Genomic DNA, 15,149 nt, shown 5'->3' with positions numbered 1-15,149 from the left:
ACAAAATATTAATCAATGAAGAGGCAGGCGCTGGAGACTGGAAGGCAGGAAACAAGGTTTATTCTCTCCGGAGGAGAACACATCAGTTCAGACAGCCAGTATCGTCACGAGGTGCTCTACCCGCATCTCTGAGGCCTGGCCTCTTATACACAGTTAAATGAATTTTATTGCAGGTAACACAGTCTTGTAATGCTTTGAAGTATGAAAGGACATCCTCTGAATCTCCCCTACAGGCCCGTTCCCACACACATTTACAGTTGAAGTCCCCACCCCGGTCACAACAGGTGATGATTATCGCGCAGCTGGACATTCCGCCGATTCACGGAATGTGGGGGTTTGATCGGATCTCATAGGGTGGGGGCTTTGATCAACTCGGGGGTCCTTTGATGAGGGAAGCTTTCTACTGTACGGGGAGGGGTAATAAACAGTATCGGCAGAGCTAGGTGTCGGCCTGGGAAAGAGGAAGACAAACGGGCACACAGGAAAGGGGTTTGTATCAAAGGGCCTGGGACCATGAAAGGAATGAGGGGAGGGGTCGCGTTGGGAACAGGATGGGGTTCTGAGGCAGAGCTGCGCTGGAGAGGGGTTTATGGCCCGAGGCATGTGCGGGCGGGGGGTTTGCCAGCGTGCGGGCTTTGCGAGGGCGAAGGGCTATGCTGGGGGCCAGTGGCGTGCAGAGGGTGGTTCTGATCGAGGCACCTAAAATGGCGGGTGCACACGACAAAAAGTGTGGCATCCGGGGAAAAGGCAAGATGGCGCAGATAATGTTTACCAAACCGTACTAATTTTCCACAATATCACAGACAGGACAAAATGATCCTCAGTCAGTATACCCAGATGTAGTGAGGTGATACTATTGTGCTTTCACCAGCTCACCACATCAGCTTTTACAAGTTGGGCAGTACTGAGCATAATTCCTTTTGGTTTGTTCCTTATACAATCTGCGCTGACAACTTGCAATTGAGTTTGAATCTTTGTTTCCTACCCCAGTTCGCTACTCCCTAGAATGTAGAGGACACTGCATAATGTTACTCAGCAAACTACCTTAATATAATTTCATAGGTGGGCCCAATAGAATTAGGGTTCTAAGTATAACCTAACATAACCTCAATGGGGTGTACTCTTAGTTCACAAGTGATGGGAATGGCCACAATATTTTGGCGGAGACCAAATATTTTAAAACGTTTTCACTCCATTACAGAACTCTCAAATCTCACTGTCAAAACAGGATGCTGTTAATGCTTGGGCTTTACAGGCTGTACTTGCTGTAAATTTAGCTCTACCTTCGAAGTTTTTCTTTAGCAAAACAACTAATGTCCCTAGATCTCTGTTCAAGGATAATATTTATATTACACACTTGGCTATCCCATTTCCTTTTGCCACAAAATTTGACACCCACACAGTTAAACTTAGAAACACTCTCCAGTTCTTCATAATTCAGTCAGTTTACTATGACGTTTCTTGTGGGCATTAGAAGCCATACATTTTATTTTTGCTTTATTGGTCACTAATCCTTGCGTATTACATTAAGTTTGAAAACATTCTAACAGATTTTACATTTCAGTTAGTGTAGGAGAAACTGGTAATGTATCATCTGCAGACAAAATAATTGTGAATCTTATGGCTTTCCAGTAAATGTGCATCACTGATCCAGTCCTTAAGCCAGCATATCATACTATTAATACATAAAATAAATAATGTGGATAGCCCTGCCTGACTCCCTGCTTCACAGGGAAAACCATAGTCATTTATCCTTTAAGACCACAATGAACTGTGCCAAAATGATTTCTGTGCCGCCATTTTACAATGTAAGCAAATGCACAGGAGCACCAAGACTTACCAAAGCAGACCATAACCGATCACAGGCATACTGTCAAAAAGAGATTTAAAATCCACGAAAACCATTTACTTTAGCACTAGAAACTATTCGATTAGAAGGTACAGGCTAAAAACGTGATTTAATGTAATAATACCCCATCTGGAAACCCACTTGGCAACGGTGAGAAAACCTTATTGGATGTAATCTATTCCGCAATACAATTTAGAAACATATGCTGAAATATTTGACAGATTATCTATTAGTGTAATTGGTGTATAATTGAATGGGTCCTTTTGACAATCTTTTTTATACATTGTGCCGTCCCTGTGGTACTGTTCCCAGGCGTTCAGTGTTGTTCACTAACATCATGACATATGAAGCCCAAATTGACGGTTAAGGTTTGAACATATCTGATGGAATCTTGTTCACTTCTGGGCTTTTCTATTCTTTCGTATGGTAATGGCTATATTGGCTTCATCTACTGTAAAAAGTTCAAAACTTCCACTACATCTCATATTATAACAAGTTGGGAATGATAGCTACAACAGCCATATCCAATGTAAAAGAGGAATTTATAGAATAAAGTGTTGAAAAATTTGCAAACCCTTTGTCTTCTTCAACACCTTTCTGGGGGGAGCAGGTTTCTCTTAGCCCACGAGTAACTATATTTCAGAAAGCCCCACAATTGTTTCTGTTGCAAGCTTTCAATATTTAACTCCACAGATCAATAGCCAAGTCAATATTTTAATTTTTTAGGAGCTCTTTCTGCACACACACATAATTTAATGTATTGAAGTACCTTTTAAAGCTTTTAAAAATATCTTTTCTCTTCATCACTCTGCATAATACCAATTATGAGAGGGTTGCAGTGTTTTATTATTCTTATTTGTGCAGGGCTTGATGGGGGAAAAACACTCTCCACGATCTCTTCATGCATTCAGAATTAATGTGGAGTAATCAGTATAAGTAGTAAAAAATATTAAGAATAACTCAATGAAAGGTAGAATAGAGGAATATAATTCGAGAAGATAATTTTATAGTATCACCGTCTCCCACCTGACACATTACCTATTATTTAAAATCTGAAACACTGTATCAAGGATATCTGATTATCCTGTTGCCCCACAACATTTACCCTTATGTTTCGATTGCCTTGCATTCTAGGATTGACATGCATATAATGAATTAATGCCAGTTACATCCGTTCACAAATATATAATCAATCACGCTGTGGTACCGTCAGAGTCGAAGGTGAATTTAGGCGGGAAATTTCTGATGGCGTTCTACCATTCCCAGTCCTTAAAGCATGCAAAACAGAAAGCAAAGCAAGCTGTTACCACTGAGGAACATTTAATAGGAGGTAATTGACTGTGTGTAATAACCAAAGATTCAACCTCGTCCTCTGTAAGCTATGACCAGCCTATTGTGGGCTCAAAGTGTTTTCACAGGGCCCATAAGTCCCAGAACTGGGTAGTAGTGCTATCAATTCTGCCGTGGTGATGAAGCTTTGATGTTAGGGCCAAGGACACAAGCAGGTCATTAATAGACAGTTCAGTTATGTGATGTGGGTACCACATTCTCTGCAAAATATAGTAAAGTAGTTTAAGAAAGCTTTCCTGAATAATGGTGCTACAAGAGCGAACTATGTTTCCTTTGACTAAACAAGCCTCATTTTGGTTGACTGCATAGTGTACATTTTGACTAGACGATCAAACAATCTTTGATACATCACAACTGATAACTTCGACACAGACTAGGCCACATTTAGGGGCCTCACTTTCGACGCACCCGGGTCATAACTGGTCCGAAAGCTTGTATTCAACCCATAAGCACCTAGTAAACCTCCTTTTCTAGTGTTTACTATTCAACCCACTCAGCTATTGAGCCTCTTTGTCTGAACACTCTAAGAAGAACCCTTAGCATTCACTGCCCCAAAATCCAGTCGGGTCCATTTAACCTCTTCATCTTTAGTTTTGAATCTATATTCTCAAATTGTGTTGGAAAACATTGTGGCAATATCCACTTGCGCTGTAGTGCCCCGGACAACAAAATGTTGGCTGATAATGTATCACACAGACAGTCTTAAACAGAATCAAAGTCTTTATGTGAGAAGCTGGTGACGGTGATAAGTTTTTCTTCCACAAAGGTGGCATTTGTCTTTTAGGAAATACTCTCAACACTAACATTCAATAAGCAGTCAGTTACCGCTTTTAATTAGACAGGCCACTAACAAATGTTCTACCCCAAGTCTTTGGCCCTGACAATGCCTCTGTACCTGCCTAGCCAACAAGACAGGATTTGGACTGGATCTTAAAAGTTCGCACCTGTATTCTGAGCACTGACGAAGGCCACTCTGTTTGTGCCTGGCTGAAGGCGAATGAACCCGCATTCCCGATGCTGTGGCTTTCTCGAGTCTGGATGGAAGGCATTGAAACTGTGTGGGGAAGAAAAATTCAGATATTACGAGTGCAACAAAAAAAACTCCCCTTCTTCAAAAAGAACCCCATCCACCATAACTATTTAGGCGTACTCTACATACAAAAGCAAATTACCCCAGAAAAATCCCAAAATTCAAGTAGACATAAGCAGGACTGAATGTTCCGGTTGATACAATGTCCAATTAACAAAGCCTGAGAGATATCTAGATTTAGCACTAACAATGCTCAGACGAAACAGGACAAGACTAGTTACCCCCCTCCCCCACATTATTATGACCTTTACCCCAACCCCGAATTTCCAAGAATGGTGCAAAGCTTTTTGACTCACGTGAAGTTGAGTACGGGCTGACCCACATGAGAGATCTGTACCTCTTCCAGGTAGCGGAAGGGAGGAATGGTGGGAAAGGCGCCATCCCCTGGTGACTCTGCCACCCAACTGCCTAACATCCAGGCAAGAGGCTGTACTGCAGGATTCAGAGGAGGTGCTTCTGCAAGGAGGGAAAAAGAGAAACTTAAAGAAGGGAAACCTGGATCTTGTATTGAAATGATAGGGCCACTTCACAAGAAAGCAGCAAATTAATTCACTACAGTAAAGTGGAACTATAATGAGACCTGAATTCAGAGATACAGCTAAAGAAGGCAGGAACAGATCGATCCAAAATGGGACATTTCTAAAAGCCACAATAAAATGAGTCAGACTTAATGCAACTTTCTCCCTTAAGCACCGTGCACAAACTATTTCTACTGCAGTAACTTGGAAACTCACCTTCAAATAGCACAGCCGTCTCTTGGTTTATCAAGAAAAACTGTACAGAGCCTTATGCAAACACACTTTATGCAAATCTGGGATCATCTCAGAGAGCTGAGAAGGGTTAAGGAAGGAAGAAAATAGGGAAGAAGGCATGAGTGAGGACCCCAGTGGACAGAAAAGGCTTCCTCAAAACATTTATATCACAATGAATGACGAGGGAGTAGTACTACGTTTCTGTCTTAGATTATTACAGGCTCATGTCACATTGATTACTTCTCAAGTGACAATTTAAGATCGTAGTCATCGAATCTTTCACAGGTTGTCCAGATCCTACACAATCATATATACAAAGACACTTATTTTTTACCCTGAAATGTCCTTCACTAGTAATAACTCAAGTGGAATTTGTAATGAAGGAAATTGTAGCACAGCAGAAAGATGCATTCTCGTGTAAATTAGAAACAGCAATGATCGCTGGGATCTAGGACAAGCATTGGGCTCACATACAGGAATGTATGTGTGGCTCACTGATTAGAGCGGCAGACCCTGAGGCAGAGGTCTGGCCCGGGACCAGGGTTCAATTCCCGACGCGGCAGGGTCTTGGGCTCAATGTCCACGGACTCGATAATTCTCGCCTAGGTGCCTACTCTAATCATGGGTCCCACTCTGCAACTCTGGGCAATAGCTTGCTTTATCTCCACAACGGCCCCAAAAGCGCTAGGATGCCTGGCCTCACCTTGGAGGTGCCCAGTAAGGGGGCATCTCACAGGGAAAGCCAGGAAGGGTTCCACAACGGTATACAGCGCCAAGATACCTTTCAGGTGATAGTGCGCTTTACAAGTATACACACATTTACACATCTCGAGCTGATCCGTCCTTATTCTGTCAAAGTCAAAACCTACTAAGCACTTTGTTTCTCACCTACGCTTGTGTAGATTTTATATGGCTATGGTATGAGCCTTTATTCACCTACGGCTTTCCGACTGATGCTTGTCTACCTTGGGAAGCACAAGAGAGGTTTCGGACACCAAAGACATAAGAGTGACTTCTGTTCTTCCTTTGGAAGATTCCGATACGTAGATTGATTTTGAGTGAGGGCAATGTTAATACCCTCTTGGACCTTCAAACTGCCAGAGGAAATTTTTCATGTGGCTCTTGTAGTGGCTGAACTCAGTCCCAGAGACATCACGTGCATACGTAGCGTACGCAAGCTCGGCCTTCAATGACGCAGTGCGTACCGAGACGGTGTTTGCTGGGCGGGCTTAGCGTCCCTAGGATAATGCATATTATTGAGTGAAACTTTTATGTTCACTTGCTCCAGGGTACTACACGGACCACGGTCGCCTTGATTTAAGATATGTGTTGTATGTAGGCTTTACATGTTGGCATGCTGCCCATTATCTTATGCTCATGCCAACATTACTTTGCCCAATAACTGCTATGAGCGGGTTTTGATAAGTTTAGTTACTTCTTTTCTTGGTGGTTTTGGCGACCAGAGAGGCTTGATTAAGGAAGTTCCAGCTTATTGCCATATGTTTCATGGATTAAGTAAGCATTGCTGGGCACAAGGACGGTTTGATACCTCTTTGATACCTTTAACTGTGTAGCACACCAACTCGGACAAACATGTTCGCCTTTGGCTACATTCATATGTTCAGACTGACTGCTAATTTATACTACTGGGTTTTCTCAATTTTCAGACGTCCCCCTCCCCCAGGAGGTTGTTACGATTGGTGGAAGGTCTTACTCAAAAGTATCACCTTGCTCGCAAGTGGGCCGTATTTTAGATGGTTCAAGCGAGCGTGCACTAATTGGGTATTGGGCTCAGTGTCATGATCTCTCTAATCATGAGGTATATTTTTACATTTTTGTATTTATTTTTGTCAGATTAGATAACATATTCTATGGGAGACCTTAGAATAGATACTGAGCACTTCTCTTTTTAATGCAGCATTGTCAACTGTATATTCTGTTTGTTTATGACTACATTTCATGGTCATACAATTTTTCACCACCTCTTTGCTTTCCAATAGGAATGGGATACCGCATTGAGTTTTCAAATGCAGGAGGTTTTAGTTGTCCGTTTGCTGGCCGACTATTCGGATAAGTGATTTTTTGTGTCACCATCTGATTTGATGTTAAAATATGCACTTTTTTTTAGAGCCATTTATATATGGGGGCTTGCATATGATTTTAATATAAACCCAATTTTGTTTCTCTTTCGAGGCAATTTCCTGACCAGTACATCCTAAGGTTGAGTGAACCTTCACTCCAACTACTGGTTGTATATATGTATTATTATACACTGTCTCCACTTTACTAAAATAAGTCTCAGTGGATGTTGCACCCGAATATTCTTCTGACTCACCTTGGTCCTGATGAAAGACGCTACATCCCCTATAGGAGTGCAAGGCAGAAACATGTCGACCATGTCACTGCTTAGACAGATCTAATTCCCCTCTAAGCTTTGTTTTAATCCTGACCTATGGATATCAGAATATAGTTGTTTAGCATACCACTGAGTGAATTTTTATCACTCGCATCTTAATTTTCACTCCCGTCTCACTACACCCAGCTCATCTAGAGGTTTAGTATACCTCAATATCTCCATCAAAACATCACTGAGCTCCCCCCATTTCAGAGAGGGGGTTGTAGCCTGCACTACGACTAGGTTCGTAGTGTGAGGAGATCCCCTATGATGAAACATGCCACCTACAGGTAGGTGAGGGGAATCATCCTAAGAAAGGGACACTCCTGTAACCCAACTACATGCTTCTAGACTCGGGGGCCCATTTGTGTTTTTCAGTTTAATAGTTTCCAACCCAAATTTCTTTGAAGAACTATTCTGTCCACATCTGCTTTTGTTTAACATTTTAACTGCTGAAGAATAATATTTGTTTTCATTGTGTCAAGATTTTCGTGTATCTGTTGCTTAAATGTCTGTTTTTGTTAATGCTCACACAATACTAAGTCTAATATTTTTGGAGAATTTTTTTATGTTTAGACTTAAAATATGGAGAGACTACATTTTTAACAGAAAGAAGATGGCTGTTTGTACATAAAAAGTGCTTGGCTCTTAAAATAATTTGTATTCAGATAGTACTAACTGGAATCTTTCTCGTGCTAGATTTGTTTCAAGTCTTCAAAATAATATACAGCATAATAACTGTACTAAAAATAGCAAGTTAAATTCAAGAGGGTGGAAATTATGGATAAAATACTTATGTTCATTTGCTTAGTTTTTTAAAATAAATCATAATTTTTCGTAATTGTTATATTTGCACACACATTGGTTGTCATATTCAGTTTTTTGTTTTTTTCCATTCTATAACTTTATTTCGGTCTCAACGACCATAAAAGTACATAATCATAAAAATCATAAAAAAGAATATACACAAATAAATCATGAATAGTACATAGCCATACTGTTAATTCATATGCCAATAAAAGTAACTGATTCAGAAAAGGGGGTGGTGATGAACAGAGTGCCGGAATTAAGCAGACCACTCTTACCCAGTCCAAAGATCAGGGCTTGATCCATCACCGTTTTTTAGCTCACTGCACCATCCCAGCTCAGAACTTGGCTATATGCAAATTAGTCTGTTCCTGTCCCAGTGCATGATGGGAACAGGGCAAACCAAACTACCAAGCCAATTCTTATACTGGGAAGGAAACAAGCTTCCGGGGACCGGTTTATGCCATTTCAGGTGTCGTCGGCCCGGCTTGCTTGAATCCTGATGGTGCAATGAGCAAGGGACTCACATCTGAGTATACCCTTCCACGCTTATGGTGGACAAAATGATTCAGAAAAGGGGGTGGTGATGAACAGAGTGCCTGAATTAAGCAGACCACTCTTACCCAGTCCAAAGATCAGGGCTTGATCCATCGCCGTTTTTTAGCTCACTGCACCATCCCAGCTCAGAACTTGGCTATATGCAAATTAGTCTGTTCCTGTCCCAGTGCATGATGGGAACAGGGCAAACCAAACTACCAAGCCAATTCTTATACTGGGAAGAAAACAAGCTTCCGGGGACCGGTTTCTGCCATTTCAGGCGTCGTCGGCCCGGCTTGCTTGAATCCTGATGGTGCAATGAGCAAGGGACTCACATCTGAGTATACCCTTCCACGCTTATGGTGGACAAAATGATTCAGAAAAGGGGGTGGTGATGAACAGAGTGCCTGAATTAAGCAGACCACTCTTACCCAGTCCAAAGATCAGGGCTTGATCCATCACCGTTTTTTAGCTCACTGCACCATCCCAGCTCAGAACTTGGCTATATGCAAATTAGTCTGTTCCTGTCCCAGTGCATGATGGGAACAGGGTAAACCAAACTACCAAGCCAATTCTTATACTGGGAAGGAAACAAGCTTCCGGGGACCGGTTTCTGCCATTTCAGGCGTCGTCGGCCCGGCCCGGCTTGCTTGAATCCTGATGGTGCTAAAAGTAATAAAGTAATAAAAGTAACTGTACAATTAAAAACCTTTTAGCCATGATAAAGCGCATTTTAAATTCTTCCAGGACATAGTTCTGATCGTATGTTAAAATACGATACAGTCACATGTTAAAAAAAACGTAATTCATCAAAAACTATTACCAATAAAACAATCAAAATTGAGGGAATGGATACAAAGATAAAAAGAATGGAATGAATGTGAATTACTAGAACCGTGATTGCTAGTTCAACAAGCATTTACAATGCAACGGTTTCGCCTTTGGAAAAGTTAGAGCTATTGGCAATGTAAATGACAATGCCATTTATTTATCTGTTTTCAAAACCAACACATAAATAAAAATTTTGTTATTTACAATGCCAATAGCTCAAACTTTTCCAAAGGCGAAACCGTTGCATTGTAAATGCTTGTTCTATAAATGTGGGGCACCATATCCGACTATCCTTGCTCGAGGAGGTTTGTTTCCGAAGCCTGGTTGAGTGTACAGTGGAGATAATCTAGCACGGGTCAAATTGCTGGAGAGGGGGTTTAAACCAACCTCTTGGGTTACTGCTACAGTATTTTTTGCATTTAAGGGGTGTGCTGACAGCATCTCATGGACAGACATCACAGTGCTGAAAAAGAGTTCTTTGAGTCTGGCCTAATAAACACATGGGTGACTTTATCCACTGAACGAGGTTAATTTACTCTACTGATGTTAATACATATGGGTTAATGTAAACCTGCAGATTTTCTAATTGCTATGCATAATCCAACTTTCCAGAAAATGTGCACTGCAGAAATCATTAGGGGGAAAATGGAAGGGCTGAAATGGCTAATAGGCAAGCGACAGCTTTCCCGCCTTCAGTTCCATCCAAATTATCCTCTTAATCCTTACCTCCCCTTTCATGCCTTCCGGTGGCTCCGCAGCAAAAATAACTGCCATCATCCCCACACTGGAGGCCTCTCGTAACATCTTTTGTGCGGCACAAAAAGAGGATTGTGCGACTCAAGTTATGAGCAATGTGTTTTCAAATATCAGAAACACCAGGAAACCTATGAAAAGAGGCGTCGGAACAAGCACGGCTGATCGTCATGTCTTTCAAATCTATCTGCTGGTGCTGATAAAACCACGAACAAAGGGCCACCATTATTATGCACAGGGCTCGGAGTGGCGTTCAGCAAGCAGCGGGCATAATTATAAATATGCAGTTTCAGTCGCCACCCTCCGAAGCAGTCCGTCTGAGCTGCTGAACTACGCTATCTTCTTTAAGAAGGAACTGGAAGGAAAAACAAGTCAGGTCCCGGGCCGGCAGCCAATCACAGCGCGGCCCGGGAATGACGTCACGGGGGTGTCCCGGGCCGGCAGCCAATCACAGCGCGGCCCGGGGAATGACGTCACGGGGGTGTCCCGGGCCGGCAGCCAATCACAGCGCGGCCCAGGACAAAGGGGCGGGACTTAAAAAAAGACCGAGAAACGCCCCCGAATCGCGTTTTCACGGGAAAGCGTGATTGACAGCCTCTGTCTCCCAATGGCTAGCCTCCATTTATGGAGCTAGCCAATGGGAGACAGAGGCGGAACGAAGCCCCATATGTAGGATCATGAGATTTCGCCCTGGGCGAGCAACTGCCACGCAGTTGCAACGCCAGGGCGAAACCTAAAAAGGGTCCACTGTACACGCCACATTGAGTTTAAAAAGCGAGACAAGGTGAAAACGATAGGAGCATGAGTGTGATACTCTAGAACTCTAAGTGCCCTCAGACAATGAACGAAGCCTACATTCCTGCAAAGTTGTAGAAGCCAGCGCTATTGAGGTAGTGTGTAGGTGGGGTAGAAGAAACAAACACATGTAGCTCTGTTTCTTCCTTATAATTACAGGCAGGTCATCCACTAGATTGGGCTTTGGACCATTTATTTGAAAAGGCATAGAGCGTTAGTTACTAGTCTAAACTGTACATACAGTATCCTTGCCAGAGTTGGTTGTATGTCATCCAGGAAAGGTTCCACACTATAATCGTCTTTGATTTGTAGTAATTCGGCTGTCAAATGGCTGCAGGATGGACTTTCCTGGATGTCTGCAAGTTTATACCTCCTGAAGGATTTAACCAGCACCAACCGCGAGATTAGAGAGCATGATTCCTCAGGAGATCTCCATAGACCTGCTTTACCCAGTTTGTTATAGACATCCTTTATATATATATATAGGCCATGTTATTTTGCTGGGCCCGGGAGACTCAGCAGCTCAGATCAATAGGTGGTCAGATCCGGGGTCACCCATAGCCTGCACCAAAAGGTTACAGGTCTAAGGACGATCTCTTCCCTAATGGGCCTATTGCCCAGATCCGGGGTGAGGGGAGTACTGGGGGGGAACCAAGCAACTGCCTCATGAAGTTGTTCTCTACCTTGTTCAGACTGGTAGTGGAGCAATGCCCCCATAGTTTTTCACCATAAAATGCTTAGCACCCCTTGCTTGTGTTTTGTAGATATGAACTATTGGCCCAGCTGGTTTGAGTGTATTCTATTGTATTAGGAACTTGTAAAGCGCACTGTTGCCCAAAGGGTATCCTGGCGCTGTTGAACATGTGCTCAAGTCAGCCGTGGATGGACAGAACGTCCTTGAGCAGACTGATCGAAGCGACCCGATGAGATTATGTAGAAGTTCTATATAATTTTGCACATCCTCCCACTGTCTGAGCTAGCTTAAAGCTTGCTTTGCTTATTTGCGGCCCCCATTCCAGGTTCGAGCACTTTGCCAGGGCCGGATTTGGTTCCCAGTCCGGCCCTGTCATCAATGTACTGATCTCCAATCCCCTGATTTTACAGAGGGCGACAAACCTATCGAGAATAGGCTGGATTTCCATAGGCAACTTTGAAAGTAGGAGGGTGTTGTCAGCAAACATCATCACTGGGACATTGCCTGAAGCTAACCTAGGGGCATCATTTTCTTTGACCTTTCTAAGTTGGTCAATAAGTCCAATACCAAATAAACAAAACAAGGTAGGTGCGAGAACACAACCCTGCCGTACCCCTTTATTGACAGGAAAACGGGGGTTAGTGCACTGTATTTTCCATACCTTACTTGGGCAAACTTTTCTGCATGAAGCCTCATCAAAATACTAAGGAGATAGGGGGGAATCCCCAGATCTCTGAGTACATCCCATAGTTTGTCCCTTGGTACGAGAGAAAAAGGCGACTTCAGATCTACAAATAATAAATAGAGACTGCCACCCTCTATTGTCACCATTTTCCAGAAGAGAAGTTGGAGTCTAAATATCTGGTCGAAGGTAGAGGTGTTTTTTTCTGAAACTGGCTTGGTAGGGGCTCAGGATCTCTTGTTCTCCCATCCTTGCCTGAAGGCGATCAAGTACCCGTGCAAAGAGTTTCTGGGTAGCATCAATCAAACTGATCGGCCTATAATTCGTAGGTAGAAGAGGTTTTTGAGGACCAGGACTATTTCTGCTCCAAGCCAGGTATCAGGGGGATCCATGCCATTCATAATGGCATTGAATAAGGCCCATAAATACGGTCCCCAAATGTTTGGTTCCCCCTGAAAGAGGTCCCCCGGTAATTTGTCTAAGCCCAGTGCTTTGTTACAAGGGAGCTTACTGATTGCATTCAGCCCTTCGGACATAGTAGTCCCTATGGCCGCCTCCTGGGCCGGCTCAGTGAATGTTATTAGGGGTTCAACATTTACAGTCACAACTTCCTTGTTAGTATATAAGGCCTGGAAATGATTCTTCCATGCTTCAGATGCTATGTTCGGCTCAAAGGCTGGCTTCCCTTCAATGTCACCTGAACTACTATTGTCCAGAAGGCCTTCAAGTCTTTATTAGATAAAGGTGATTTAAGGGTTTCCCATCTAAACAATTCCCAATTTTTTTCTGTTTGCTGGATGCTGTCTTTATACAGCACCCGATTGAGTTTGGTTTGATGCTTGTCCTTTTCTTTAATGGCTTCCAGCAAGGCCTGCTTAGCTTTTCGACATTTTATATTGAAACCGGTACATTCGTGCCAACTTTTCGCCCTATGGGGTACCACTGGGTAAAATATATCTGGCAGTTTTTATGTTAGCTCTGTATGTATTTTTGCAACCCTCTCAGCGGTTGAGGGAGGACCCTCTGCAATTGCGACTTCCCACATTTTTATAAATATTGGGATTACTGACTGGTAAACTGTGGCCAGTTTATGAGGTGACTGTTGAATTTGCCCCCACCTGATTTTCCTTGTATTGTTTGAGAGTGTTAATCCACTGTTCTGGGATGTGGAAGTGGGTTTAGAATTAATGTGGCCCAAGTCCGGCAACTCCAGATCCAAGATCAAAGCATTGTGATCACTGTCCAGCCTCATTATAACCGCAAAATCACAAACCCTTTGCCATAGTCTGGTCTCCACTAGGATATAATCCAGCAGGGACGCTTGACCTACTCTGTTGAATGTTAGCTGCCCTGGAGTATCTGATTTTGTCCGGCAATTGCACGCTCTTAGTGAGTGAACTAATGTGATTGAGTTAATCTGGAGTGCCAACAGGGACCAAGCTTTGATAGGTTGAATTTGTGGATCTGGGATTAGCCATTGGAGATCTTCTTCGCTGGGGGAAGAATTGCTTAGATCAATTGGGGGTTCAAATTGGCACTTAAAGTCACCCCCTACGATCAACCATATGGCTGGGTCAATAGTGGGAATAAAAAGGCCCAGTTGGTCTAAGGTGACTGTTGCATTCTCATATATATAATTAGTCATGTTCCTTTAATATATTGTTCCATGCACATGCACAAGCATGAGCTCCTGCGTGAGCCATGTTATCCTTTGAATAGGTTCCACATTCTGTGGTTGAGATCTAACAATGCAGTAATGTACAGTAGGACATTGGAAGTTGATTAACTGAAGGAGTAGGACCTGTTTTACGTGCTGCAATAAAGAATACATTTAACCTACCAATTTCCTGTGATTCCAACAGTGACAGATTCTTGGCTAATAGCAACCGGTCGAGAGGAAACATTGATAAAAGCAATTTTTATCTTTGTAGAGAAGGTAAGGACGACACACTGGATGCCACTTGAAGGGGTGGTCAGCTGTTCAGCTCTACAGCCAAAGTGTGAGCCTACCCAAATGGTTAAACCCCCTGATGGTCTACCCCTCCCCAGAGCTATCTGGAGTATTGAATGTAGCAAAGCCTACCCTCTGGTGGTCTTCCCTAGCCCTGTCCATCTGTCAAAGTCGGCATATCGACTTCCCACGTTGCCCTAGTCTTATGTAATGTGTTGTGTGTGTGAGTGGTTAACGTCTGATAGATTTGTTTAATCTTTTGTCGCCCATTAGTAAACGACCTTCCAGAGGGTGAAATTCTGGAAGTTTCTCTAAATGACGGATGTGAGGGTCTATGGCATATCGCAGTTGTAAATAGCGGTAAAACTGGGATTTGTGTAGATGAAACTCTGTAACTGCTGAAATGACTTGAGTGTAGTGCCATGCATGATGTCTTCCAGCATGGAGAATCTGATGAGATCCCATTTGCGGAAGCCGACCAGAGACAGGGCGCAGATATGTGCCCTGCCAGAGGGGGGTAGTTTGTGTCAATTTCTCCCACCAGCCCATGGATTTCACTGTATGTCTCCATAATTATACAACCGTCCTGCAAACTGGGGGAAGGGTGTCAAGAGCAGCCCGGTTAGAGAAGTTTCTGTAGAGGAGTGTATGACATAGCCAGCC

General features: G+C 43.0%; 1 protein-coding gene across 2 annotated transcripts in view; it reads right to left on the bottom strand.

Annotated features, from left to right (window-relative positions):
* THAP4 (THAP domain containing 4) overlaps positions 1–15,149 on the bottom strand; it is a 379,695-nt gene that overhangs the window by 185,860 nt on the left and 178,686 nt on the right. For both annotated transcript variants that reach the window (XM_078665684.1, XM_078665685.1), the window contains 2 exons: positions 4,586–4,745; positions 4,144–4,253 (listed from right to left, as the gene is read on the bottom strand). In XM_078665684.1, the coding sequence (XP_078521810.1) occupies positions 4,144–4,253; positions 4,586–4,745 (270 nt within the window). The remainder of the gene's footprint in view (positions 1–4,143; positions 4,254–4,585; positions 4,746–15,149) is intronic.

The sequence above is a fragment of the Lissotriton helveticus genome, chromosome 11, assembly GCF_964261635.1.
Source record: "Lissotriton helveticus chromosome 11, aLisHel1.1, whole genome shotgun sequence".
In the NCBI taxonomy this organism is placed as follows: Eukaryota; Metazoa; Chordata; class Amphibia; order Caudata; family Salamandridae; genus Lissotriton; species Lissotriton helveticus.
The sequence above is the reverse complement of the archived record's forward strand: the minus strand, read 5'-3'. Positions and strand labels throughout refer to the sequence as shown.